Source organism: Scyliorhinus torazame, chromosome 3 (genome assembly GCF_047496885.1).
Source record: "Scyliorhinus torazame isolate Kashiwa2021f chromosome 3, sScyTor2.1, whole genome shotgun sequence".
Classification (NCBI taxonomy): Eukaryota; Metazoa; Chordata; class Chondrichthyes; order Carcharhiniformes; family Scyliorhinidae; genus Scyliorhinus; species Scyliorhinus torazame.
In genome coordinates, this window is record NC_092709.1 from 263366935 (window position 1) to 263392762 (window position 25828).

The window sequence follows — 25828 nt, forward strand, 5'->3', positions numbered from 1 at the left end:
CGTGAAGACTCGGGCATTGCTGACAAGGCCAGTATTTGTCTATCTCTAGTTGTACCTACAAAGTCCTTCTTCCACCACTGCAGGCTTGATGCAACTAAATAGCTTTTAAGGCTACATCAGAGAACAGTTAAGAGACAACCATGGTGGCATGGGAATGAGACTTGACAGATGGGAGTATTTTTCCTTCCTTTTCCTTTCCTTCCTCTTCTGCGTCCCTGATTTTAAACACCACCATTGGCAACCACACCTTCATTTGCCTCATCTCCAAGTTCTGGAATACTTTCCCGACGCCTCTCTCTATCCACCTTTAAGACACTTAATTAAACAAAATTTTGGTCACCTAACCCAATCAATCGCCTTCTGTGGCTTGGGTCATACTTTGTTTCATAATGCTGCGGTGAAGAAACTTCGGGCATTTTATTATGTTAAAGCTAGTAGATAAATGTAAGATGTTGCTGTTCCCTGAAGGAGTTCAGATTTGGAACAATGTGCCTGCTTCATGGTCACATTTACTGATGCCAGCATGTAAAAACAACAAAGCTTTCAAACTATCACAGCTGAATTAGAGCTAACATTCTCTGAATTATTATTCCAGGCCATTTGGATTATTAGTTCATTGGATTGGATTTGTTTATTGTCACGTGTACCCAGGTACAGTGAAAAGTATTTTTCTGCGAGCAGCTCAACAGATCATTAAGTACATGGGAAGAAAAGGGAATAAAAGAAAATACATAATAGGGCAACACAACATATACAATGTAACTACATAAGCACCGGCATCGGATGAAGCATACAGGGTGGAGTGTGAATGAGGTCAGTCCATAAGAGGGTCATTTATGAGTCTGGTAACAGCGGGGAAGAAGCTGTTTTTGAGTCTGTTCGTGCGTGTTCTCAGGCTTCTGTATCTCCTGCCTGATGGAAGAAGTTGGAAGTGTGAGTAAGCCAGGTGGGAGGGGTCTTTGATTATGCAGCCCGCTTTCCCCAGGCAGCGGGAGGTGTAAATGGAATCAATGGATGGGAGGCAGGTTCGTGAGATGGACTGGGCAGTGTTCACGACTCTGAGTTGCCATATCAGGCTGTGATGCAGCCAGATCAGATGCTTTCTATGGTGCATCTGTAAAAGTTGGTATGGGTTAATGTGGACATGCCGAATTTCCTTAGTTTCCTGAGGAAGTATAGGCGTGTTGTGCTTTCTTGGTGGTAGCGTCGACGTGGGTGGACCAGGACAATGTTTGGAGATGTGCACCCCTAGGAATTTGAAACTGCTAACCATCTCCACCTCGGCCCCGTTGATGCTGACAGGGGTGTGTACAGTACTTTGCTTCTTGAAGTCAATGACCAGCTCTTCAGTTTTGCTGAGGGAGAGATTGTTGTCACTGCACCACTCCACTAGGTTCTCTATCTCCCTCCTGTATTCTGACTCATCATTATTCGAGATCCGGCCCACTACGTTCATATCATCAGCAAACTTGTAGATGGAGTTGGAACCAAATTTTGCCACGCAGTCGTGTGTGTACAGGGAGTAGAGTATGGGGCTAAGTACGTAGCCTTGCGGGGCCCCGGTATTGAGGACTATTGTGGAGGAGGTGTTGTTTATTCTTACTGATTGTGGTCTGTTGGTCAGAAAATCAAGGATCCAGTTGCAGAGTGGGGAGCCAAGTCCTAGGCTTTGATATGAGCTTGGCTGGGATTATGGTGTTGAAGGCAGAGCTGTAGTCAATAAATAGGAGTCGTTGTTGTCGAGATGCTCTAGGGATGAGTATAGGGCCAGGGAAAGGGCGTTGGCTGTGGGGGATGAGTGTAGGGCCAGGGAAATGGCATCTGCTGTCATTGAAATAATAAGGGCACTAACTATATAAAAAGTACACAGACTTCGGAAAAGAACATAAGAAATAGGAGCAGGAGTAGGCCATTAGGCCTCTCAAGGATGATCCGCTATTCAGTAAGACGCTGGCTGAACATTTACATCATCCGCACTTTCCATTTTACCCCCATAACCAGAACCAGTGGGCACAGTCGGAGGATACGGGATAGACCATTCAGGACAGAGATGAGGAGAAATTTCTTTACCCAGAGAGTGATTGGCCTGGGGAATTAGGTACCACAAGAGGTAGTTGAGTCCAAAACATTGTATGGTTTCAAGAAGCAGTTAGCTATAGCACAGGGCAAAGGGGATCGAAAGATATGGGGGAAAACGGGATTAGGGATATTGAGTTGGATGAACAACCATGATCATAATGAATGGGCTTGAAGGGCCGAAGTGGAGAACAACTATTCACTAATTGTGGGAGAGGATCTAGCTATCATCTGTGGCATCATAAAGTTCCATCAATATCTATATGGCAGGCATTGCACTTTAGTGACAGACCACAAGCCACTGTTGAGCTTATTCAAGGAAGATTAGGCAGTTCCAACAATAGCTTCTGCCCGGATACAGCATTGGACGTTGTTCTTATGGGCTTAGGAGTACACCATTGAACATCATCCTGGTACACAAGTAGCCAATGCAGATAGCCAAGTCATATTTCTTTGCCAGTGACGGTGCACATCGCACACCATCAGAAGAGGCAAGAGAGGCCATGAATTTTCAGGACACTTTACTAGGGTCGGCACAACAGATTGAGTACTGAACAAACAGAGCCACAGTGTTGTCGAAGGTGAAATAGATGATATTGTATGGATGTCAGAAAGAGGAAGCTTCAGAGAAAATTGAACCGTACCAGATCAGGAAAGACGAGCTTAGCTGTGAGGATGATGTCATCCTTTGGGGATCAAGAACGGTTGGTCATTGCCAGACCAGGATAAGAATTATTACTGGAAGAGTTACATAGTGCCCATCCAGGTGTGTCTAAAATGAAGGTGCTAGTGAGAAGCTACGTATGGTGGCCTGGCAGCGACACTGCAATTGAAAGAGTGGTGAAGCACTGCGATCACTGCCAATTTCAGCAGAAGTTACCTGTCGCAGCACCGTTACATGCATGGGAATGGCCAGGCCGACCATGGGTTCAGGCTCACGTCAACTATGTGGGACCCTTTATGGGCAAGATGTTTTTTGTTGTTAGTGGACTCCAATTCAAAGTGGATGGAGGTGGTTGAGATGAGATCTACAATTGTTTATGCCACAGTTGAGAAGCTGCACCAGTGTTTCACAACCCAAGGGGTACCACAGGTCCCTATTCCAGACAACGGAACTGTTTTTTCTGGTGCCGAGTTTCAGAATTTTATGACTTTTAACGGAATAAAACATCAGAACGATGACAAACGAATGTGATAGAATGTGATATAAAATAGTTAGTTCAATTCCTCAACGGCACCGTATCATCCTTCGTCCAATGGACTGGCTGAGAGGGCAGTGCAGACTTTCAAGGCTGGCTTGAAGAAGCTACCACCCACATCTTTAAATAGCAAGTTGATTAGGTTCCTGATATCATATAGGATCACCCTGCATACGACTACTGAGGAGTTGGGCCTCTGTTTGTGAGGTTTTACTAGAGGGAGAGGGGGGTAGCGGGAGAGAGGGGGTAGCGGGAGAGAGGGGGTAGCGGGAGAGAGGGGGTAGCGGGAGAGAGGGGGTAGCGGGAGTAGAGGGAAGGGGGTAGGGGGAGAGGGGGTAGGGGGAGAGGGGGTAGGGGGAGAGGGGGTAGGGGGAGAGGGGGTAGGGGGAGAGGGGGTAGGGGAGAGGGGGTAGGGGGAGAGGGGGTAGGGGGAGAGGGGGTAGGGGGAGAGGGGGTAGGGGGAGAGGGGGTAGGGGGAGAGGGGGTAGGGGGAGAGGGGGTAGAGGGAGAGGGGGTAGAGGGAGAGGGGGTAGAGGGAGAGGGGGTAGAGGGAGAGGGGGTAGAGGGAGAGGGGGTAGAGGGAGAGGGGGTAGAGGGAGAGGGGGTAGAGGGAGAGGGGGTAGAGGGAGAGGGGGTAGAGGGAGAGGGGGTAGAGGGAGAGGGGGTAGAGGGAGAGGGGGTAGAGGGAGAGGGGGTAGAGGGAGAGGGGGTAGAGGGAGAGGGGGTAGAGGGAGAGGGGGTAGAGGGAGAGGGGGTAGAGGGAGAGGGGGTAGAGGGAGAGGGGGTAGAGGGAGAGGGGGTAGAGGGAGAGGGGGTAGAGGGAGAGGGGGTAGAGGGAGAGGGGGTAGAGGGAGAGGGGGTAGAGGGAGAGGGGGTAGAGGGAGAGGGGGTAGAGGGAGAGGGGGTAGAGGGAGAGGGGGTAGAGGGAGAGGGGGTAGAGGGAGAGGGGGTAGAGGGAGAGGGGGTAGAGGGAGAGGGGGTAGAGGGAGAGGGGGTAGAGGGAGAGGGGGTAGAGGGAGAGGGGGTAGAGGGAGAGGGGGTAGAGGGAGAGGGGGTAGAGGGAGAGGGGGGTAGAGGGAGAGGGGGTAGAGGGAGAGGGGGTAGAGGGAGAGGGGGTAGAGGGAGAGGGGGTAGAGGGAGAGGGGGTAGAGGGAGAGGGGGTAGAGGGAGAGGGGGTAGAGGGAGAGGGGGGAGAGGGGGTAGAGGGAGAGGGGGTAGAGGGAGAGGGGGTAGAGGGAGAGGGGGTAGAGGGAGAGGGGGTAGAGGGAGAGGGGGTAGAGGGAGAGGGGGTAGAGGGAGAGGGGGTAGAGGGAGAGGGGGTAGAGGGAGAGGGGGTAGAGGGAGAGGGGGTAGAGGGAGAGGGGGTAGAGGGAGAGGGGGTAGAGGGAGAGGGGGTAGAGGGAGAGGGGGTAGAGGGAGAGGGGGTAGAGGGAGAGGGGGTAGAGGGAGAGGGGGTAGAGGGAGAGGGGGTAGAGGGAGAGGGGGTAGAGGGAGAGGGGGTAGAGGGAGAGGGGGTAGAGGGAGAGGGGGTAGAGGGAGAGGGGGTAGAGGGAGAGGGGGTAGAGGGAGAGGGGGTAGAGGGAGAGGGGGTAGAGGGAGAGGGGGTAGAGGGAGAGGGGGTAGAGGGAGAGGGGGTAGAGGGAGAGGGGGTAGAGGGAGAGGGGGTAGAGGGAGAGGGGGTAGAGGGAGAGGGGGTAGAGGGAGAGGGGGTAGAGGGAGAGGGGGTAGAGGGAGAGGGGGTAGAGGGAGAGGGGGTAGAGGGAGAGGGGATAGGGGGTAGAGGGAGAGGGGGTAGAGGGAGAGGGGGTAGAGGGAGAGGGGGTAGAGGGAGAGGGGGTAGAGGGAGAGGGGGTAGAGGGAGAGGGGGTAGAGGGGGTAGAGGGAGAGGGTAGAGGGAGAGGGGGTAGAGGGAGAGGGGGTTCTTGTTCATGTTCCAGAACCTCCCCATCTTTGTCCCAAGTCCTTTAAGGGAGGTAAATGGATAATTTGGGGGTTTGTTTGGACAGGGAAGACCCCGCGGGTGAGGAAAGTATTTTTGGAGGGGGTGGGAGGCTGATGTTGCCGAATTTGATGAATTATTATTGGACGGCGAAAATCACAAGGGTGAGGAAATGGGCAGTGGAGAAGAGGTCGATGTGGACGCAGATGGAGGAAGTGTTGTGTAGGGGGCCGAGTTTAAGGGCACTGCTTTTGGTGCTCCTTCCGTTCTTGCCGGTCTGATATCCCATGAGCCCAGTGGTGGTTTCAGCGCTGTGTGGAGCCAGTGCAGACAGCACTTCAGGTTAGCGGGCGCGTCATTCTGGGCGCCGATATGGAACAACCACAGGTTTGTACCGCCGTGGTTGGATGTGAGGTCCCCGGGATGGCAGCAGGTGGGGATAGAGTACTTTAGGGACCTGTTTATAGAGGGCAAGTTTGCAATCTGGAGGAGTTGCAAGAACCGTATGAGCTGCCTAAAGGTAAGGGTTTCAGATACCTGCAAAGTGAGGGATTTTGAGAGGAGAGAGGTGCTGTCCTCCCCAGGGCTGCCCCCTCCGGTGTTGCAAGACAAGCTGTTGTTGGAGGATGACACTGGGGAGGGGAGAATGTCAGACATATATTCATAGATTTATTCACTGTGTTATCATTCATAGAAGAGCACCCCACTTAAGCCAACGACTCTACCCTCTCCCCATAACCCCATATAATCTTTTGGACACTTAAGGGACAATTTAGCATGGCCAATCCACCTAATCTGCACTTTGGACTGTGGGAGGAAACCGGAGCACCCAAAGGAAACCCACACAGACACGGGGAGTAAGTGCAAACTCCACCCACACAGTCCTCCAAGGCCAGAATTGACCTCAGGTCCCTGGAGCTGTGGGGTAGCAGGGCTAACCACCGTGGTAATGGAGAGGGAGGGCGCTCCGGTGGAAGAGTTTAAGTGAAAATGGGAGGAATTAGATTTTTTTTTGGGGGGGGGGGGGTGGGGGAGATGCACGTGCCGTGACATGGAAGCGAGTCCTGACGAGGGTGAATGCGCCCCGGTCGTGTGCGAGGTTAAGCCTCATTCAGTTTAAGGTGGTACATATGACAGTAGTGAGGATGAGCCAGCTCTTTGCAGAAGTGGTGGATAGGTGTGCGGGGGGGACCAGCGAATCACGTCCACATATTCTGGGCATGTCCAAAGTTGAAGGGGTCTGACGAGGGGTCTCAGATGTGATGCCCGAGATTCCGTGTCTGCAGGTGGCGCTACTCAGCATGTCAGAAGATCCGGAAAGCCAGGTGAGGAGAGAAGCCGATGTTTTGGCTTTTGCCTCCATGATAGCCTGGAGACAGATCTTGTTGTGCTGGCGGGACTCGGAGCTGGACCAAATTGAGTATCAGGAGCTGTCACCATATCAGAGCCATTGTCCTGAGGTTAAAGTACAGGACAAATTTAAGAAGCTTATGGACCACTTGCATGGGCGAGAGCTGTCCCAAGAGCCAGTGTTACAACCTGATCATATATGCAATCAGGAAGAGTTGTGGATTGCCCGAAGAGTGAATTGTCAGATCAGCCAGTAACAGGCCAGTGTGTGATCCTGCAGGAAACAGTGGAAACAGAGGACGTTGAAATGTCAGTAACTACCTCAATAGAAGAACCTCAGTCACTTGAGCTATGTCACTCTACGAGAAAGAAGTCGTCAACGGACAGACTGAGTTATTGATGGACTAGTGCAAACATGTTCACTATTGTTACTGTTTTGGCAATTGTTTAATTTTAAATTATTCCAGTGTGTAAAAGGTAGCTAAGAGTAGCTAACCCCTTTAAGCAATGTTCTCTGTAGGAGTCATGTGACACGCTAGCCTAATCAGGCACGGAGTTGGGACTTGCCCTGGCAGTTGGACCCTATGGAAAGACCATTAAGCACTCTGTAAATAGTGTTTATAGTTGCAATAAATAGTTGAGTTTTAGAAGTTAACTGGTGGAGCCAAGTTCTCACAGATGGTGGCACTAAATGGGCAAAAGTGAATCTGCCATTAGTTATAACGCCCAAGATTGTGTTCAATTGCAATTAATTGTATTGAATATCAAGCAAAGCCAATAGAAGCCTCCCATTTTGTGGTATTGCCAGAGATGTATTTTTACCAAATTTCTAACCAACTTTACCTCACAGCAGCTGATGATTCTTTCAAGCATTACATTGAATGATTATCTCTTGAATTGTTCAACCACTGTTGGTGAGTGGGATCAGACACTGGTGGCAGAAAGGAAGTGATTGATGAAAAAAGAATCCTTGCGTAAATTATGTCACCTAATTCCTTTCTCCATGTAAGCTGGTAGAAGTCTCATGTACACAACATGATCTTTGGCTACAAGGATTTATATCTGCCCAAAAGTATTGGTGGGAGCTCCCTCAGCTGCAGTGGCAAGATGGAAATTACAAATCCGATTTCTAGAAGAGAGGCATGCTATTCTCTCCAGATGTGGTAGTAATGGTTTTAAATTGAAATGACATACATCCAAGAATGCTGCAGCATGGAGAATTTCCCAGTCTTAATCTATATTCCAATGGATATCAGAGCACTCAAGTTGTGTTGAACGTAGGAATTTCAGATCTAACCTTATTAAGGGTCTAGTTTGAGGGCTATGTTGACGACAGCATTGCCAATGGCGGAGTAGATATTCAGGGAGCCCGGTGGTGCAGTCCACAGTGAAGATATAGAATCAGTTGAGGAGGCATTTTAGGGTGGAAGGGATGTCTGTGTTATTGCTGCTGTGCGAGAATCATGGGTTTGAGCCAGGGGGGGATCATTAGTGTATACAGGAGGTGGAGGGAAGTGGGGCTGGTCAAGGTGAGGGATCTGTATTTGGAGGAAGGGTTCGCCAGTCGAGGAGCTAAGGGAGAGGGTAGAGCTGCCGAGGGAGAGTGAGTTCAGATATCTGCAGGTTAGGGACTGTGCGCGAAAGGTCTGGAAGTGGTTCCCTAGGTTGCCAGGAAACATCCTGCTGGAGCTACTGCTGCTTCTGGATTTGGAAGGGGAGGGAAGAATTGGGGATATATACAAGTGGTTGGGGGAGCAGGGAGGCAAGCAGGTGGTGACGATCAAGGAGAAATGGGAAGCGGAGTTGGGAAGGGAGATCAATTGGGGAGTATGGAGTGAGGCACTGCGTAGGGTAAATGGGACCTCCTCTTGTGCAAGGATGAGCCTGATACTGTTTAAAGTGGTGCACAATGTGCATATGACTCGGGCGAGAATGAGTGATTTCTTTCAGGGGGTAGCAGATGAGTGAGAGAGGTGTGGGTGAGGGCCAACGAATCACGCACACATGTTTTGGGGTTGTGAAAAATTGGGAAGATTCTGGGCGGGAGTGTTTTGCAGTCCGATTGCACGGCGCGGATTTTACTGGAGTGGCGGTCAGCATCGCCACCAGCTTGGCTGGGCGACCTGCACGACTTCCTGGAACCAGGTTGGAGAAGATAAAGTATGAGTCAAACTGCAAGGGGGTTGAAGACAAGGTGGGGGGATGTTTGCGGCCGAGTTTGAGGGGCTGTTCGTCACGGGGGTGGGGGGGGGGGGGGGGGTGAAAAAGGGAAAACATTTGTACAGACGGTATAGTTGATTGCTGGAAAGTATGTTTCCAGGGGTGTTTATTTGATACATGTTTGTAACAAAATACATTTTTTTTTTAATAAAAGGAATTTCAGATATATTGTATTATATGTACTTGGTGCAGTAAAGGTATGCGACTGCTGCAGTCATATTTTTTTAAATCATGGTTTGATAGACAGCTATGCTTTTTGGAGACAGAGGTGCAATTAAAGCTTCGTAAAAGTTTTGGCTAATGAACTTTTGATTATATTAAGAGGGTTCCCTGGGGAGTAGATAATTAGAGACATTGGGTGCGATTCTCCACTCCCACGCAGGTTGGGAGAATCGCCTGGGCCGCCAAAATTTCTGGGGACGCCGGTCCAACGCCCTCCCGTGATTCTCCCAAGCGGCGGGAACGGCCCGGTCGAGTTTCACGGGCCACAGGCCGGAGAAACCGAAAATGGCGATTCTCCGGCACCCCTGCTATTCTGAGGCCCGGATGGGCCGAGCAGCCAGGCCAAAATGGCGGGTTCCCCCCGGCGCCGTCCACACCTGGTCGCTGCAGTCGTGGGCGGTGCGTGAACGCTGGGGGGGGGGGGGGGGGCGGCCTGTGGTGGGGCGAGGGGGGGGATCCTGCACCAGGCTTCACCTGAAATGTGGAATGGCCCGCGATCGGTGCCCACCGATCATCGGGCCGTCCTCTCTGAAGGAGGACCTCCTTCCTTCCGCGGCCCCGCAAGATCCGTCCCCCATCTTCTCGCGGGGCAGACTTAGAGAGGACGGCAACCACGCATGCGCGGATGACGTCAGTTATGCGGCGCCGCTTTTACGCGGGCGACGAGGCCTGGCGCATGTAGGTGACGCGGCCCCGATACTGGCCCATTGTCAGGGCCTGAATCGGTCGGGACCGGGGCCGTTCTGCGCCGTCGTGAACCTCGACGGCGCGGCCACTTCGGCGTGGGAGTGGAGAATCCCACCCATTGTGTTCAGCTTAGTAAGATGATTGCCAAGGGTTGAAGCAGTTTCTGTTCAAGTTTAGTTTTGGATCGGTCTGTGAACATACTAGCTTCTTCCCTTCCAGCAGTTTAGTTAAAGATTTTTGCTTGTGAACAGAAGATGTTCCTGAAAAGGCAAGACTCTGCAAGCTGTTTCCTGGAGGATCTCTTTCTCAGTGATTTAACAAGACATCTCTTTACAGCAAGAATTCTAGAGTCTGCCAACTATATTTAAAAATGGATTGTGACCCGGGATAGGTTTTCCTTGAGCGGAGATAAAAGATTGCAGTTAGAAATTAGTGTTTCATTGTCATTGTTAAGCAGTGTTTAATTGGAAGCCACTTTCTGGTGTGATGTTAAAGATAATTTAACCCGGTGTTAAAAATAACATTTATTTTAATATACCATATCCCTATTTGTGCATGGAATCACTCCTGGAGCGGGTATCCTTTACTTAGTCATACAAAATTAAAAATTAAATATTGAGGTTTCTGCCTAGTATCCTAGCAACTGTTGGGGTCTGGTCCGGGATCATAATACATGTGCGGTTAACTGCAGAAATCCAGAAGTGTCTTTCAGATGATTATGTTTTGCCATTGAAAGATAAAGATAACCAGTGCAGGTAACTTCTTGGCTTGCTGTGTGTGAATATTCTTCAATGTGATTGGCTGCTAACTTTGCTTCTTAATGTGGAGATGCCGGCGTTGGACTGGGGTGAGCACAGTACGAAGTCTTACAACACCAGGTTAAAGTCCAACAGGTTTGTTTCGATGTCACTAGCTTTCGGAGCGCTGCTCCTTCCTCAGGTGAATGAAGAGGTCTGATCCAGAAACACAGACAAATTCAAAAAATGCCAAACAATGCTAGGAATGCAAGCATTAGCAGGTGATTAAATCTTTACAGATCCAGAGATGGGGTAACCCCAGGTTAAAGAGGTGTGAATTGTGTCAAGCCAGGACAGTTGGTAGGATTTCACAGGCCAGATGGTGGGGGATGAATGTAATGTGACTTGAATCCCAGGTCCCGGTAGAGGCCGCACTCATGTGTGCGGAACTTGGCTATAAGTTTCTGCTCGGCGATTCTGCGTTGTCGCGGGTCCTGAAGGCCGCCTTGGAGAACGCTTACCCGGAGATCAGAGGCTGAATGTCCTTGACTGCTGAAGTGTTCCCCGACTGGAAGGGAACATTCCTGCCTGGTGATTGTTGCGCGATGTCCGTTCATTCGTTGTCGCAGCGTCTGCATGGTCTCGCCAATGTACCACGCTTCGGGGCATCCCTTCCTGCAGCGTATGAGGTAGACAACGTTGGCCGAGTCGCACGAGTATGTACCGCGTACCTGGTGGGTGGTGTTCTCACGTGTAAGAGTGGTATTCATGTCGATGATCTGGCACGTCTTGCAGAGATTGCCATGACAGGGTTGTGTGGTGTCGTGGTCACTGTTCTGAAGACTGGGTAGTTTGCTGCAAACAATGGTTCGTTTGAGGTTGCGCGGTTGTTTGAAGGCAAGTAGTGGGGGTGTGGGGATGACCTTGGCAAGATGTTCATCGTCATCAATGACATGTTGAAGGCTGTGAAGAAGATGACGTAGTTTCTCCGCTCCGGGGAAATACTGGACGACGAAGGGTATTCTGTCGGTTGTGTCCCATGTTTGTCTTCTGAGGAGATCGGTCCGGTTTTTCGCTGTGGCGCGTTGGAACTGTCGATCGATGAGTCGAGTGCCATATCCTGTTCGTACGAGGGCATCTTTCAATGTCTGTAGATGTCTGTTACGCTCCTCCTCGTCTGAGCAGATCCTGTGTATACAGAGCGCTTGTCCATAGGGGATGGCTTCTTTAATGTGTTTAGGGTGGAAGCTGGAGAAGTGGAGCATCATGAGGTTATCCGTGGGTTTGCGGTAAAGCGAAGTGCTGAGGTGACCGTCCTTGATGGAGACGAGTGTGTCCAAGAATGCAACAGATTTTGGAGAGTAGTCCATGGTGAGTCTGATGGTTGGATGGAACTTATTAATGTCATCGTGTAGTCGTTTCAGTGATTCTTCGCCGTGGGTCCAAAGGAAAAAAATGTCATCGATGTATCTGGTGTATAACGTCGGCTGAAGGTCCTGTGCGGTGAGTAGGTCCTGTCCAAACTTGTGCATGAAAATGTTGGCGTATTGGGGTGCGAATTTGGTCCCCATGACTGTTCCGTGCGTCTGGATGAAGAACTTGTTGTCGAAGGTGAAGACGTTGTGATCCAGAATGAAGCGGATGAGTTGCAGAATTGCGTCTGGAGATTGGCAGTTGTCGGTGTCGAGTACTGAGGCTGTTGCAGCAATGCCGCCGTCATGGGGGATGCTGGTGTAGAGTGCCGAGACGTCCATTGTGACGAGGAATGTTCCTGGTTCAACTGGTCCATGGGTGCTGAGTTTCTGCAGGAAGTCCGTACACGACGGACTTCCTGCAGAAACTCAGCACCCATGGACCAGTTGAACCAGGAACATTCCTCGTCACAATGGACATCTCGGCACTCTACACCAGCATCCCCCATGACGGCGGCATTGCTGCAACAGCCTCAGTACTCGACACCGACAACTGCCAATCTCCAGACGCAATTCTGCAACTCATCCGCTTCATTCTGGATCACAACGTCTTCACCTTCGACAACAAGTTCTTCATCCAGACGCACGGAACAGTCATGGGGACCAAATTCGCACCCCAATACGCCAACATTTTCATGCACAAGTTTGGACAGGACCTACTCACCGCACAGGACCTTCAGCCGACGTTATACACCAGATACATCGATGACATTTTTTTCCTTTGGACCCACGGCGAAGAATCACTGAAACGACTACACGATGACATTAATAAGTTCCATCCAACCATCAGACTCACCATGGACTACTCTCCAAAATCTGTTGCATTCTTGGACACACTCGTCTCCATCAAGGACGGTCACCTCAGCACTTCGCTTTACCGCAAACCCACGGATAACCTCATGATGCTCCACTTCTCCAGCTTCCACCCTAAACACATTAAAGAAGCCATCCCCTATGGACAAGCGCTCTGTATACACAGGATCTGCTCAGACGAGGAGGAGCGTAACAAACATCTACAGACGTTGAAAGATGCCCTCGTATGAACAGGATATGGCACTCGACTCATCGATCGACAGTTCCAACGCGCCACAGCGAAAAACCGGACCGACCTCCTCAGAAGACAAACATGGGACACAACCGACAGAATACCCTTCGTCGTCCAGTATTTCCCCGGAGCGGAGAAACTACGTCATCTTCTTCACAACCTTCAACACGTCATTGATGACGATGAACATCTTGCCAAGGTCATCCCCACACCCCCACTACTTGCCTTCAAACAACCGCGCAACCTCAAACGAACCATTGTTTGCAGCAAACTACCCAGTCTTCAGAACAGTGACCACGACACCACACAACCCTGTCATGGCAATCTCTGCAAGACGTGCCAGATCATCGACATGAATACCATTATTACACGTGAGAACACCACCCACCAGGTACGCGGTACATACTCGTGCGACTCGGCCAACGTTGTCTACCTCATACGCTGCAGGAAAGGATGCCCCGAAGCGTGGTACATTGGCGAGACCATGCAGACGCTGCGACAACGAATGAACGGACATCGCGCAACAATCACCAGGCAGGAATGTTCCCTTCCAGTCGGGGGAACACTTCAGCAGTCAAGGGCATTCAGCCTCTGATCTCCGGGTAAGCGTTCTCCAAGGCGGCCTTCAGGACCCGCGACAACGCAGAATCGCCGAGCAGAAACTTATAGCCAAGTTCCGCACACATGGGTGCGGCCTCAACCGGGACCTGGGATTCATGTCACATTTCATTCATCCCCCACCATCTGGCCTGCGAAATCCTACCAACTGTCCTGGCTTGATACAATTCACACCTCTTTAACCTGGGGTTACCCCATCTCTGGATCTGTAAAGATTTAATCACCTGCTAATGCTCGCATTCCTAGCATTGTTTGGCATCTTTGAATTTGTCTATATATGTGTTTCTGGAACATACCTCTTCATTCACCTGAGGAAGGAGCAGCGCTCCGAAAGCTAGTGACATCAAAACAAAACTGTTGGACTTTAACCTGGTGTTGTAAGACTTCGTACTTTGCTTCTTAACATCAATGTTGTTGAATTCCTGGTGATTACACTGATAAAGCACCAATTTCAAGTATCAGGAAAGATGAAAATCACGGCATGGAGTTTGCTCATCTTTGCAGGGGTCTTTCTGCAGCATCAGGTGAGAATTCTGTAATATTGACTGCAATGTCCTGTCTTCTGTCCCCACCACAAACTCTGCTCCTTAGCAACTGAATCCATGGCAACAGTGCCCGGTTGAACCAGATTGTTCATAATATTGGTGTCATATTTGATCTTAAGATAGGCTTCCAACTGTATATCCATAACACAACTAAGACCCCTATCGCCACCCTATTTGGCCCTGTCTTGGCTCATCTGCACCAAAATCCTCATTCTCGTCTTGGTGATGTCTCTAGACTTGATTATTCCAATCATCTCCTAGCCGGACTGCCATCTCCCATCTTACAGAAACGTATGCTTATCCAATATTATAATGTCCAAAATCCTACCTCCTTCCACATCACATTTGCCAATCACCCTGTATTTCCTAAGCTACATTGGCTCCTAGTTGAACTCAACTTGGATTTTAAAATTTTGATCCTCGCTTTCAAATCGTTCCAGGGCCTCTCCCCTCCCTATCTCTATAAAAGGTCCTTCAGCTCTACAACCTTCCAGGACATCGGCACCCCTCCAATTCTGGCTTCTTGTGCAACTCAACTGCCAAGGCTCTTAGCTCTGGAATTCCCTCCCTAAAATTTGCCACATCTCGGTTTCTCTTCTTTAAGACATCCCTTAAGACCTACCTCTTTAAATACCCAAATATATCCTTTGAAAGAGCACTCCACCCAAGTCCACTTCCCCACCCTATATCCCAATAACCCCTTAACCTAACCTACACACCTTTGGAGGCTTAAGGGGCAATTTATCATGGCCAATCCACCTAACCTGCACATCTTTGGACTGTGGGAGGAAACTGGAACACTCGGAGGAAACCCACGCAAACACTGAGAACGTGCAAACTCCACACAGACAGTAACCCAAGGTCAGAATCGAACCAGCGTTCCTGGCGTGGAGAGGCAGCAGTGCTAACCACTGTGCCAATGAGGCTGTGCAATTTACTCCAATAGTGCTGCGCACTGATGATTCACTGTTACTTTTATCCACAAAACGTCAGGCCACTTTACCCTGCTTACAATCTAAAGAGAGCTCTGCGCAGCATAAAATCACTCTTCAAATGGTTCGTGTTCAGAATATTCCTAGGCAAATATTGATTTTAAAGTAAATAGACTGATCCACATAAACACAAATGTTGTGACAGGCATGCAAATGTTCTTAATTCTATTCTTATCTTCTCAGAAATTCATTTTAAGCCCATCAGGCTTAAAAGCCTTCTCACCACCTACAAGGCACATGTTAGAATGCCCCCTACCTACCTAGATGAGTGCAGCTCCAACACTCAAGAGGCTCAGCACTATTCAGGACAAAACAGCCTACTTGATTGTTTGTGGATGGAGTGCCAATCATGCCCTCCACCACAGATTCCCAGTGGCAGCAGTGTGCACTGCAGGAACTCACCAAGGCTCCTTGAACAGCAGCTTCCAAACCCATGACCACTACTATCTAGAAAAACAAAGGCAGCAGACACAGAGCAACATCACCACCTGCAACTTCCCCTCCAAGCCACTCATTATCCTGACTTGGAAATATATCACCTATCCTTCACTGTAGCTGTGTCAAAATCCTGGGACTTCTTCCCTAACAGCACTGTGGGTGTACCTGCACCACATGATTGCAGCAGTTCAAGGCAACTGCTTGCCACCACCTTCTTAAGACTAACTGGGGAGACAGTGGCATAGTAGTATTGGCGCTGGACCAGTATTCCAGGGAAATGCTCTGGGGTCCGAATCCCACCATGGCAGATAGTGAAATTTAAATTCAATACAAAAATCTGGAATTAAATGACAAATTGCAATGAAAACGCAACTGGCTCATTAATGTCCATCAGGGAAAAAAATCTGTCATCCGCACCAGGTATATGGGTCTTCAGATCTACATCAATGTGGTTGGTGCTTAAAATGCCCTCAATAAATAGGAAATAAATGCTGGCCCAGCCATAGAACGAAAATAAAATCTCCATCTGCTCCTTTTAAAACTAGATTTGGTCCTCAAGTGTTAATTTAACTTTGACGTACTACTTTCTGGACCAGAATACTGCATGAAAATATCTACAAGCCACATCATCTGGAACAATATAAATTGAGATTTCAGTATGCATATATCTCAAACGCTCAGATGGGCACCGAATCACAGCTTATGCAAGTCCTAAAAACATGTTCACTGTGTTTGTCTTTTCCCCAAGTTTTCAAAACTTGAGTGGACTTTGAACTTTTGTTTCCAAACTTTAGCATCAGAACTTAATGAAAAAACTGTTTTTTTTAAAATCATTAATTGGTAATTTTACTCTCCCATTCTCATGCAGAAAAACACAACGGGTTGGATTTTGAAAGCCCGTAGGAGACAGGAACAGAAGCACTCAGAATTTCTCAGTGCCAACCGGCGTGCCAATTGATCAGCATCTCACCACCTTCAAAACCACTGTTAAGGAGGTAGCTTTGGTGGGATAACAACCATTCGCCTACAAGAAGTGGGTAAGCTTGCTAACATAATTAAAAGGATTATTAAAGCCAATGATCAGAGGCTGACTGGAATTGTATAGCTGTCTGAAGGCTCCCCATAGTATCCAGATCCCGGCAGATGCAAGAGGCAATAGCCTCCTGCTGCAGACTGTGGGCCAGCACTCCAGATTCAATTTGACGTCATATCCACTTGCAGCTGCCACGCAGAGATGGTCATAGCTGTGGCCACAAGCCATTGTGTGGAAAGGTTCCTCCCACTACAACGGAGGAGTTTGTGAAAGTGTGTACTAACGTTCTATTCATTCTATTACTGTACCCTCCTCCAAGCCTCAAAACCCTCTTAAAGTCCTCTTACAATTTTGACATTTTGCGCATCCTTAATTTATCGCCCTACTGTGCCGTCTGTTGTCTAGACACAAAGCTCTGCAGTTCCCTCTTTAAACCTTTAGAAAACTCTACCGCTCTCTCCTCCTGTAGTGAAACAGTTATAAAAATATTGGTGATGTGGAAAAAAACTATTTTCAAGAGTTTAAAGGGCATTAAAAAAAGTACATTTTATTTAGATGTTCCTAAGATTCCCCCATTCCACCCAGTTGATCGCTCCACCCAGTTGGTCACAGCAGCGCCCAAGAGGTCAAACCAAGTCCCTGGAGAATCAAGGCAATCCTGGTGGGTTGGCGATAAAATATAATTGCATAAGAGTAACACCTAAAGAATCAACACAAAAGTCAGTAATTAGATTGAAAGTGTGAATACTAATCAAAATAAGATATTTACAAAATAAGATATTTCTCATCATGGCTAGGGGGTCAAGCCTTCACATCTACAGCTGGAAATGGCAAGGGCAACATAAATGCTTCCTGCATTATCTGAACCTGTGCAGAATCCTTTTGCTAGCAAGGACCAGAGAACCTAGAGGGTAAACAAGTAACCAGTTGTGTTAAGATACCGGTGCTTCATTGATTTGACGATCATTAAGGATAGCAACAGGCACATGCAAAGTGATTTATGAAAATGAAAATCGCTTGTCACAAGTAGGCTTCAAATGAAGTTACTGTGAAAAGCCCCTAGTCGCCACATTACGGCACCTGTTCGGGGAGGCTGTTTACTCCACTAGGGCTGAACTGTAACCCATTCAAAGTTAATCAATGCCCAAAATATGTAGCCAGCAGATAAGACTCCAATTGGTAGCTTGCATTTGTAAAATTAGCCCTAGTAAACCTGCTGCAGTTCCAGCACAGACAATCATAACACTATTGAGTGACTTTGCATGGCATCTCATGGACCCTCTTGATCGAGCAGGTTTATGGAAACAGGGCAAATTACAAAACATATTTTACATTTAAAATGCTGAACTAGGAGTTTTAAAAAAAAATTCTAAGTCAGTTAATTCAATAAATAATTTTGTTGAAAACTCAATATTCAATAGAAGTGTGTGTCTGGCAGACTAGAGCTGTATTTATCAAGAATACTTGAAATACTAAAAAGGAGAATACCTGATGTGAGGAAGTAATACTGAGAATCACGAAAAATTCCTACAGTTCCTGGTCCCACGGAGCCTGCAAGTATGTTGACAACAGAAAAAGCTCCACTCATTATTCCAAATCCAAGTCCTGCCACTGAAAATATAAAAGCACAAATTTAAATTACAACTTAAAATAAAAACTCAGAAAAGTTGCTGTTTAAATCCACTTCAAAACAAAATATGAACTTTTTCAAAGTATGTCCTTGTAATTTCTGTTGTCTCCTGGGAGTGACCTGGACATATTTGTCCTTCAACCAACAACACTAAAACAGATTATCTGGTCATTATCACACTGCTGTTTGTGGAACCTTCTACTGGGCAAATTAGCTGCATGACTTTGCGGAGGAGCGACTCAACAGCTGGAGCAGATCGGGATGCGCTCCAGTTTGAGGAAGGAGGCAAAACTCAGTAATACCACAGGAAAGTCATGGGTTGATTGGCTGGTGAGTACCGCAACTTTGTTTGCCTTTCTCTAAAATTAGGGAATTAGATTAAGAAGCTAGAAACCAAAAAATTTACATTTTTGAAAAATCGGTGTTAACTAAAATATTCCATTAACTTCCATAATTAAATGATGTGAACAGAAGAGAAGCAATAAAGGTTCATCAGTAGTAAGGTATACTATCTAAAATAGAGGAATGGCATGACAGCTCTGATATAGATACATACAAACAAGGAAACAAATTAGCAGAGCACGGTGGCACAGCTCCAGGGTCCCAGATTCAATTCCAGCCTCGGGTGACTGTGGAGTTTGCACTTTCACCCAGTGTCTGCGTGGGTTTCCTCCAGGTACTCCGGTTTCCTCCCACAGTCCAAAGATGCAGTTAGGTGGATTGGCCATGCTAAATTGCCCCTTAATGTAAAAAAGATTAGGTGGGGTTAGAGAGATAGGGTGGAGGTATAGACTTAAGTAGGGTGTCCTGTCGGTGCAGAGTCGATGGGCCGAATGGTATCCTTCTGCACTGTAAATTCAAGCAATTTGCCCTTTGAGCATACACTGCCATTTGATTAAGATCTTGACTGATCTGATTGTGGCCTCAACTCTACTTTCCTGTCCAAACCACTATACCCTTGGCAATTAATCTAACACAGCCTTAAACATATTCAAAGAACCTGCCTCCATTGTTTTCTGGGGAAGAGAATTCCACAGACCAATGACCCCTTGAGAGAATAAAAATCTCATCTGTCTTAAATGGGAGACCCCTTATTTTTAAACTGTGTCCCTTAGTCCTAGTCTCTCCCATATGATGAAACATCCTTTCAGCATTTGCTGTCAAAGTCCACTCAAGATCTAACTCTTTTTTAAACTCCAATGGATAAAGACTCAACATGGCCGAACTTTAAGATAACCCCTTCATCCCAGAAATCGGTTGAGTGGACCTTCACTGAACTGCTTCTAATGCAATCATGTCCTTTCTCAAGGAGACCAAAATTGTGCACAACACTCCAGATTAAGTCTCACATGTTGCACACTGAAGCAAAACTTCCCTGCTTTTATATTCAACTCCCCTTGCAATAAACATTCAATTTGCTTTCCTTATCACTTGCTGTACCTGCATACTAAACAACTTGAGTGTGCTATGTGGGAACTCCAGGATACTTCCAGCTCCTCCCCCAAATCAGCCAGAAGGCAATTGTAATGGACTCCCCCAGGTTCTACCTCACCCACTTCCCAGGACTATCTAAAATGCCCACCCCCCTCCATGCAATGGCTCCATAAAGAAACCTTCATCATCAGCAATCCACTCTCTTGATCCCCCATCCCAAAATTCCCAAAGAAAATCCCATCACCCCAGGCTCGCAATCCCAATCCACACACATCTATACACACAACCTTTTCCTTTACTGCATCTGTTAACCAGCATTTCTGCTAGCTAACACCCACCCAAGGCAAAACACAAATTTTATTTACAAAAGGTGCGATATAATACTCCCCTGCCCAACCCACTTTTAATCATGGATCCCACGCTGCGTCATCCCTCCCCCTCCCTTCCATTTCAGGAGGGTGGTCAAAGGCCCTCTTCCACCACAAACTGCTCATGTATTCAGTACTTCTCGCACCCTCAATGACTTTGGGCAGCCCTACAATCTTAGCTGTGTCACCTGGAGCAGTTCTCCAGGTCATCAATCTTGGCCTTCAATTTATTTTGCCCCTCCAACATCTCTGCCTCCAAAGAGACAATCCGATCTTCGTGGTCGGCCTCAGGTCTCCTCTACCTTCTGGATCAACGCATTCTGTGACTCCAGCCTCGTTCCACCCTCTCAAGGGCTGCCCGAATTGATTCTGCCCCTCTTGCCAAGTCTTCAATGACTGCCTGCCTTGCTTTTTAAATTTGGCCAATAGGAACTCCACCAACTTGTCTGTCGACCACTGAGCAGGCAACAAGACTTCTAAACTGCTTTCGGCCTCGAACCTCAAACACTTTTCTCAAGTTTTCTATATTACCCACGTTCTCTAGTCTACTTATTACAAAATAATCATACCCAGTGGAACAGATTTTGGCCATAAGGCAATGTCTTCAGGATAGGTTTCTTCCCAATCCACTTCTCCTTGTTCAAGTTTTTCAGGCAGTGATTTCTCTGGAAATCATCAGCTCGAAGTCATCAGACAAGTCATCAAAACATTTGGTGGATGCTGTTGTGGAGGGTGAATGTGCAATTTGGGCACTGCTGGCTCAGTACTTGAAACCTTTTAAAGTAAAATGCCAAACTGTCTTTTTGCTTTGCTTCTTCCTCTTGCCTCACTTTCAACTGTCTGCGTTTTTGACTGCCAGATTCAGTGTCTCTTCATATTGACTGATTGGTCTGGATTTCAGCGAATCTTCAGATAGAGCAGGCTTCTTTGCCCTCTTCAGCCACGACTTGGGGGTCAAGTCACTCCTTCAGCTGCTTCCCTCGACAACCTGAGCTTGCAGGCGTGCTAGTGATGGCTCATTGGCTGCCTGACTGCTGCTGGTTATCTAGCCTGACCTCTGCTCCCACCCTCACCATCCCCTCACGCTCAGCCTTGACCTCTGTTAAGAGTCGCCCCCATTCTCCGAAAACCACGGCACCTACCTGGCCCTTGCTTAGGTGACTGGGCCTCGACGACTGTGTACGCTCCTGGCTAGCTAGCTGGCCTGGCCTCTGCTCTCATCCTCGCCGGTCGCCACCCAGCCCTCACTCTCAGCGCTTGCCTGTGGTCGAGTCACCCTGCTGCTCCACAAAATGCACGACGCCGACACCTGCTGGATCCTCACACCCCCCAATTGCTCACACCTCTCACTCAGGTGGTCGGGCCTCAAGGACTGTGTTCTCCTGGCTGGCTGCTGGCTATCTGGCCTGGCCTCTCAATCTCACCGGTCAGGATGCTGCCCAGCTCTCTAGCTCTGGTCAAGTCGGTCCGCTGACCACTGCTCCCCGAAAAACATGACCCCAGCACTTGCCTGGCCCCCTCACTTCTCGACTGCTCACATCTCGCTCGGGCCTCAACAACCATGTGTGCTCGTGGCGGACTGCCTGGCCTCTGTTGGGTGCTAGGTTTATCTGGCCTGCCCTCGGTTGATTCTTTGGTTGGTTGCCCGCCCACCTTCCCCAGTCCTTGCCTGGAGGTCAAGTCACCCTGCTACTCCAGTTGACAGCCGCTGGCCAGCACCACCACCTCACCCACCTTGGCAGATTGGGGGAATTAGCTCAAATGGTAGAGCGCTCGCTTAGCATGAGGTAGTGGGATCGATGACCACATACTCCACCTTCAGTGGGCAGCATGGTAGCATGGTGGTTAACACAATTGCTTCACAGCTCCAGGGTCCCAGGATCGATTCCCGGCTTGGTTCACTGTCTGTGCGGAGTCTGCACATCCTCCCCGTGTGTGCGTGGGTTTCCTCCGGGTGCTCCTGTTTCCTCCCACAGTCCAAAGATGTGCAGGTTAGGTGGATTGGCCATGTTAAATTGCCCTTAGTGTCCAAAATTGCCCTTAGTGTTGGGTGGGGTAACTGGGTTGTGGGGATAGGGTGGAGGGGTGGGCTTGGGTAGGGTGCTCTTTCAAAGAGCCGGTGCAGACTCGATGGGCCGAGTGGGCTCCTTCTGCACTGTAAATTCTATGATATTCTATGACCTCGCTGAAGGTTTTGCAGGCTTGCACCCTGATGTCCAAAGACGTGCAGGTTAGGTGGATTGGCCATGATAAATTGCCCTTAATGAACAAAAAGGTTAGGAGTTATTGGGTTACGGGGATAGGGTGGAAGTGAGGGCTTAAGTGGGTCGGTGCAGACTCGATGGGCCGAATGGCCTCCTTCTGCACTGTAAATTCTATGAATCTATGAACAGCTGGAGCGTCTTCATGGTGTGCCGCAGGTAAAGCTGGTGGAGGGCAAGGGGGGGGGGGGGGGGTGCGCTGCCCACCCAGTAGATTACGGAGCAGTTAGTAGAGTTCCTGAACAATACGTTCCTGCAACAGACAAAAGAGGCCCTGGAAGACTTGGCCTAGGTTGTGGAACCACTGAGATATGGGATCGAGCTAGTCGAACAGAGGCTGCAGTCCCAGGGCCTGGCAATTAGAAAGTGGAGGAGGTGGGGGTGATGCGGGAGAGCCAGAAGAGGCCGAGGGAGAAGGTGGAGGATCTGGAGAATCGCTCCAGGAGGCAAAATGTAAGGATTGTCAGGATGGCTGAAGGCACTGAAGGTGCGGAGGCTGCGGTGTATGTGGCGAGTATGCTGGAGAGATTGATGGGGGAGGGAGACTTTGATTAGCCTCTGGAGGTGGACAGTGCTCCGCTTTCTGGACAAGACGATTCAATGGGCGAGGCAGACCAAGGCATGTACCTGGGAAGAGAGTGAGCTGCGGGTGTACCAGGGCTTGGGGGCAGAGCTGGCAAAGAGTAGGGCCGGATTCAATCGGATTAAGGCTCTCCCCTTTGAAAAGGGACAAAGATTGGGGTATTATACCCAGCCCGCCTGTGGGTGACTGTCCAGAAAAGAGTATTATTTCGACATGCCAGAGGAGGTCATGGAATTTATGAGGGACAATGGCCTGAGGACGTTGAACTTTGGAGGAGTTGTGTGCTTTTTAAAGTGTTTGGGGGTGGGTGCTCCAGCAGGTCTTGGCAGAGCAGTGATGGCAAGTGTGCCTTTTGTTACTCTTTAGGGGTCGACAGTTGGGATGGCTGGCAGGGAACTAGAGGGAGGAAGGGTGGCTGGAGGCCTTGGGCGGGCTAGCATGGTGGGAGTTAAGTAGGGGGTGCCAGGAGGAAGGTGTGTGGGGGGGGGGGGGGGGGGGGCGTGGTTGGTTGTTTGTTTGAGGCGCGTGTTAGGGAAGATTCCGGAGTTGGGCTTGCATCAGTTGATTATGGGGGATGATTTTAACACAGTCATCGATCTGAGCTTGGACCGGGTGGGTCCCAAGTCGTCGAGGGTGTCGACAATGGCGAGAGAGCAGAGGGTGTTTATGGAGCACAACTCATGGGGATGTGAATGTCGTTGCCTAGGCCAGCATTGATTGCCCATCCCTAATTGCCCTTGAGGGGCAGTTAAGAGTCAACATTGCTGTGGTGTGGAGTCACACATAGGCCAGTCCAGGCGAGGACAGCAGATTTCCTTCCCTAAAAGGACATTAGTGAACCAGATGGGTTTTTAAACAACAATCGATAATGGTTTCATGGTCCCCTTTAGACTTTTAATTCTAAGTTTTTTTAATTCTCGTATTTTTTTAAATTAAATTCAAATTTCACTATCCGCCATGGCAGGATTCGAACCCGGGTCCCCAGAGCAGGAGTCTGGAGTCTCTGGATTACTAGTCCAGTAACAATACCACTACGCCACTGCCTTCCCATATTTGGGAAACCAAGGGCGAAGCAGTTTTCACACTTCTCCCATGTGCACCGGGTGTACTCCCAGATTCACTTTTTTTGTGTTGGACAAGACGTTGCTGGTGGGGGTGGTCGAATGCGTATTCGCCGATTGCAGTTTCCAACGACATGCCGCTTTGGATTGATTTACGGGTGGCTTGGGGGTGGGCCCACCGGCTGCAGTGGAGGCTGGATGTGGGGTTGCTGGTGGATGAGGTGGTGTGTGAGCAGGTGTGGGCTGCCATTGGGGCCACGTGGAGCTGAACGACACGGGGAAGGTCACAGGCACCACGCTGTAGGAGGAACTCCAGGCTGTAGTCAGTGGGGAATTTCTATAAATTCGGGCACAAAGGGAGATGCAAAGGCTCCAGATGGAGTTTGGGCTAGTTTCTACTGTGACGGTGGTGGAGCAGCTGCAGAGGGCTAGAAGGGCAGTGTATGAGTACAGGGAAAAGGCGGGTACGATGTTGGCTCATCAGTTGAGAAAGCAGGAGGTGGCGAGTGAGATCTGTAGAGTTAAGAATAATAAGGGTAAGGTCGTGATGGACCCGGACTGTTTGAGGCCTTTTATTGGAGGATTTACAAGTCAGAGCCACCAACGGGGAGGGGATGCGGCTGTTCCTGGATGGGTTGGAGTTTCCCCAAAGTGGAGGAGGGGCTGGGGGCCTCAATTGGGCTAAGGGAGGTGATGGATGGTATGGGGGAGGTAGTGGTGGCAATGGACACAGAGAAGGCTTTTGATCGGGTGGAGTGAGCATATTTGTTGGAGGTGGTGGGGCAGTTCGGCTTCTGGCAGGGTTTGTGGATTGGGTCCGGTTGTCGGAAAGGGCGCCGGTTGTAAGTGTGCGGATGAAGAGAGTGAGCTTGGGGTACTTCGGGCTACATCGTGGGACGAGGGAGGGGTGCCCGTTCTCTCAGTTGCTTTTCGCCTTCGCGATAGAGCCGCTGAAAGTGGCGCTTAGGGCATCAAGGGACTAGAGAGGGATTGAGCATAGGGGGCGTTGAACACAGGGTCTCATTGTATGCGGACAACCTGTTATTATATATTTCAGACCCATGGGCAGCATCGGAGGCTTCATGGAGATCTTGGGGGAATTTGGCCGGTTTTCGGGATACAAATTGAATATGGGAAAGAGCAAGCTATTCCCGATTGAGGCCAGAGAGCTGGAAAGAAGACATGGGGAGTTGCCGTTTAGGGTGGTGGGGGAGAGATACAGGTATTTGGGTATCCAGGTGGCGTAAAGTTGGATAAACTGAACTTGGCTCAGCTGGTGGAGCAGATGAAGGCGGACTTTAAGAGGTGGATGTGCTGCCGCTGGCAGGGTGGGTGCAGACAGTTAAAATAACGGTGCTGCCAAGGTTTTTGTTTGTATTTCAGAAACTCCCAATCTTTGTTCCCAAATAGTTTTTTCGGAAGGTTCAGATTTGTGTGGACAGGGAAGACCCCACGATGCGGAGGGCTTTCTTGAAGCGGCGGGTGGGGGCTGGCGTTACTGAACATGAACTATTATTGGGTGACAAACATTTCTATGGTAAGGAAATGGGTGGGGGAGGGGTCTGTGTGGAAGAGGGTGGATGCGGCATTGTGCAGGGGTACGTGTTTTTAAAAATATATATTTTTATTCTCCTTTTTCACATTTTCTCCCGCATTTACACCCATCAACAATAAACAATAATTAGCAAGATATGTCAATCCCCATAATAACAATGATCCCATCCGCCCACCAACCCCCAAACCTCAGCCCACATGTTTACATAAACAAATGACACAAAGGAATCAGGGATTACCCATAGTCACTCTTAATCTACACAGCCCCCCTCCACCACCCCCCCCCCCCCCAACTAATGTTCTATGTTATCCAGTTCTTGAAAGTGCATAATAAATAGTGCCCATGACTTGCAGAACCCCTCAG

At 49.0% G+C, this 25828-nt stretch overlaps 1 protein-coding gene across 1 annotated transcript in view; it reads right to left on the reverse strand.

Moving 5' to 3' along the window:
* The window catches only part of LOC140409088 (gamma-secretase subunit Aph-1b-like), a 139246-nt gene that overhangs the window by 42873 nt on the left and 70545 nt on the right, over nt 1-25828 (reverse strand). Inside the window, exon 4 of the mRNA XM_072497194.1 lies at nt 18062-18184. Coding sequence (XP_072353295.1) covers nt 18062-18184 — 123 coding nt within the window. The remainder of the gene's footprint in view (nt 1-18061; nt 18185-25828) is intronic.